At 59.0% G+C, this 3,515-nt stretch overlaps 1 protein-coding gene across 1 annotated transcript; it reads left to right on the forward strand.

The window, feature by feature from the left end:
• The first annotated feature begins 276 nt into the window (after window positions 1-276).
• On the forward strand, window positions 277-3,197 carry CEBPA (CCAAT enhancer binding protein alpha). Its single transcript, XM_066637278.1, is given in 3 exon segments — window positions 277-459; window positions 462-578; window positions 634-3,197. Coding segments are annotated over 3 exon segments (942 nt in total). The 5' UTR covers window positions 277-408; the 3' UTR covers window positions 1,408-3,197.
• Window positions 3,198-3,515: the final 318 nt, after the last annotated feature.

Raw genomic sequence — 3,515 nt, forward strand, 5'->3', positions numbered from 1 at the left:
CACCGCCCATGTGGCTGCAGGGTGCTGGCGCTTGGCCCGTCCAGGCAGGCCGCCCAGAAGAGGAGGAGGACCGGGGAGGAACCGTCGAAGCGCCCACCCCTGCCGAAAGGAGGCGAGGCCGGTCAAAGTTCCCAGGCAAGTAGGTTGGACACTAGAGGGCGATGCCCGGCGCTGCAGGGGGAAAGCGGGGCTATAAATAGCAGGCGGAGGGCTGGAGCAGGCAGGCAGCCCGGGAGTCCGACGAGACGCGGCGCTGAGCAGAGCTGTAGTAGCAGCAGCGGAGGGGGGAGGCGAGCCGAGCCAGAAGGGGCAAGGGCCAGTCGGTCATCAGCGACGGGGACAGAGCGGCCGAGCCGGGATCGCGGGAGCCTCCCCCCACCATGCGTGGCGGCCCGCTTTAGCTACTCCATGGAGCCGGGCAACTTCTACGAGGCGGACTCGCGCCCCCCGATGAGTAGCAGCGGCGGCGGCAGCAGCGCCCTCCAGCAGCAGCAGCGCCCTCAGCCCTTGCAGCCGTCGCTGGCGCACCTGCACCCCTCGTCGCACCACCACCACCACCACCTGCACCTCCAGCAGCAGCAGCCCCACCAGCCGCAGCCGGGCGCCTACTCGGGCTACGCGGCGCCGTCGGAGCTGCCGGACATCTGCGAGCACGAGAACTCCATCGACCTGAGCGCCTACATCGACCCGGGCGCCTTCAACGACGAGTTCCTGGCCGACCTGTTCCAGCACAGCAAGCAGGAGCGCGCCAAGGCCGGGCTGGAGTGCGGAGGCGGCGGGGGGGCGGCGGGGATGCCCGGGGTGGGCTTCCCGCAGGGCGGGCTGTACGGCTACGCGGACAAGCTGGAGCACTACGAGCGCCTGGGTGCTCCCCTGCGGCCCCTGGTCATCAAGCAGGAGCCCCACGAGGAGGACGAGGCGGCGGCGCTGGCCGCCCTCTACCCCGCGCCGCCCGCCGCCGCCTGCAGCCACCTCCAGTACCAGGCGGCGCACTGCGCCCAGACGACGGTGCACCTGCAGCCCGGGGGGCAGCCCACGCCGCCGCCCACGCCCGCCCCCAGCCCGCACCACCAGCACCCCCCGCAGCGGCTCCACGGCGCGGCCTCCTCCTCCTCGTCGCCCTCCTCCTCGGGCGCGCCGTCGGGCAAAGGCAAGAAGGCGCTGGACAAGAGCAGCAGCGAGTACCGCGTGCGCCGGGAGCGCAACAACATCGCCGTGCGCAAGAGCCGCGACAAGGCCAAGCTGCGCAACGCCGAGACGCAGCAGAAGGTGCTGGAGCTCAGCACCGACAACGACCGGCTCCGCAAGCGCGTCGAGCAGCTCAGCCGCGAGCTGGAGACCCTGCGGGGCATCTTCCGCCAGCTGCCCGAGAGCTCCCTCGTCAAGGCCATGGGCAGCTGCCCCTGAGCGCGCCCCACCCGGGCCAGGCGCTCCGGACGCCCCCTCGAGCAAGTGGGAAGGACAGACCCCCCCTATCAAGGCCATGGTGGCTGCCCGTGAGCGCACCCTTGGCCAGGCGCTTGGGATGCCCCCTCGAGCAAGTGAGAAGGACTGATCCCCCCTCGTCAAGGCTGTGGGTAGCTATCCCTGAGCACCCCCAGGCCAGGCACTGGGGACGCCCCCTCGAGCAAGTGGGAAGGACAGACCCCCCCCTTACACTTCCCACTCCCTCTGAAAGCCAGATCCCCCTGCTGTGCCTTGGGGTGGGAAGACTGACTCAGGCTGCAATCCTAGTCCCGCTTACCTGGGAGTAAGCCCCATTGACTACTAGACTGAGTAGACATGCGTAGAATTGGGCTCTCAGGTGGGCCCAGAAAGGACTCGACTGGGAGGGGGAGGCGAGCCTCAAAAAATACCCCTGAGCTGGGGCAAGGGCCCTGCTTGCCCCGTCCAAGACCAAGAACTTTGCTTCAGTGCCTTAAAAGGGGCAGCCTGGCTCCCAGCGGCCTGGCTTGTGTGTCCCCAATCCTGAACTGTGACTGACTGTGACTGTAGAGCCCTGCCACTTGTTGTCCCCCCCTCACTGCATACCCCCCCTCCCTCAGGGACTCTCACCCTTGATACAACTATTTTGCATGGACCAGTTCGGGTTTGTGGCTACATTAGGTACTGCCAGAGCGCAAGGACCTGCTGATGTGCCTGGGGGTGGGTGGGTGGATGTGTTGAGGAATCTTCGAGTGCAAGGAGGAATGAGTGCAATGGGGGACTCTGCTGTGCCTATCTCAAAGAAGACCCTTCCATTACAATAAGGGCTGGGGAGGCTGATGGGGTAAAGGGTGTGAAAGAGATGGCATTTTTTTTCCCTGCCAAATTGTGCCACCTCTCGGACCAGAACTTAAGGACTCAAAGGGAAATCTACCATGTGCCTCGAAGGGGAGACTTGGCTGGGTCTCCTTCCGTCCATCCAAAGATCAGCATCTTGTCTGTCCAAAACCGGACCTTGAAAGGTTACCGGTGGATGCGGGTATTGACTACTACAACCCTCCAAGTTCCCTGCTTGGTTCTTTCCTCCGTGCTCTGACCCTTTCCTTCCATACCTCCCTCCCGTCCCCTCCCTCCCTCCCTCCGGTCTGCATCTTCTGTACTGTGAAAGTTGAGAGGTCCTTTCGAGGTTTGCTAGTCCCTCTTGTATTTGTTTGTATTTTATTGCTTGAACTCTTGCCATGTTGCCAGCTGCAACTAGCTAAGTCTTACCACTCTTGTTTGAGCCTTTTAATGCTGGTTTCCTTCACTGAGAGGCTTTCTTGGTGTTGTCGGTCATTCCAGTCCAGTGGGCAGCATTAAAGGCAAAAGTGGGCAAAACTCCTGGTGAGCAGGATTGCCCGTTGAAGGTAGGCAGAGGTTTGTGTCTTCCATCCTCATGCACTTGTACGTGTACACATACATGTGTCCCTCTGGGATCCCAGCTCTTCGAGGTTCTGATTGTATGGAATGTCCATTTTCTTAGAGGGTGGGGAAGGGTCTGTTTTGTTCTGCTGTGACCACTTGGACCACCACCTGCCCCTCCCACTGAACTCTTTTTAACCAACTGGTTCTTCTGTCAAGAAATAGCACTGATAAATAGCAAGTGCCCATTTTAAACACGCATAGTACCAGGAAGAAGAACTGAAGTGTGTGTTTTCTTACAAGTGCTAATATATGGAAATTGTGTTTTTATATATATGGTATATTTTGGAATGACCCAAAATACAGAATTTTAAAGATCTTGGTTAAAATTCATAAATAAAATGCAAATATTCTGCCTTAATCATTTTTTTTCTCTTGCTTGTGTTTGTTGGGATGTCATATGAGCAAGAAATTGCTTTTTATTTTGGACAAGTGGATCAGAACAAAATCACTGTTCTGTATGGGCTCTCTTAGCTCCAGACCGAACATGCTGTTAAAATGTTTGGTTTTTACTAAATGACTTTAATTCATTCAGGTGTGCATTATTTAATCAGCTTTGTTGATGTCTGTCAAATAAAGCTGTCAACCAGTTCACCAAGGAGGGGAGTTCTCCAGCATCTGTATTGAGA

This window comes from Tiliqua scincoides, chromosome 9, assembly GCF_035046505.1.
Source record: "Tiliqua scincoides isolate rTilSci1 chromosome 9, rTilSci1.hap2, whole genome shotgun sequence".
Lineage (NCBI taxonomy): Eukaryota > Metazoa > Chordata > Lepidosauria > Squamata > Scincidae > Tiliqua > Tiliqua scincoides.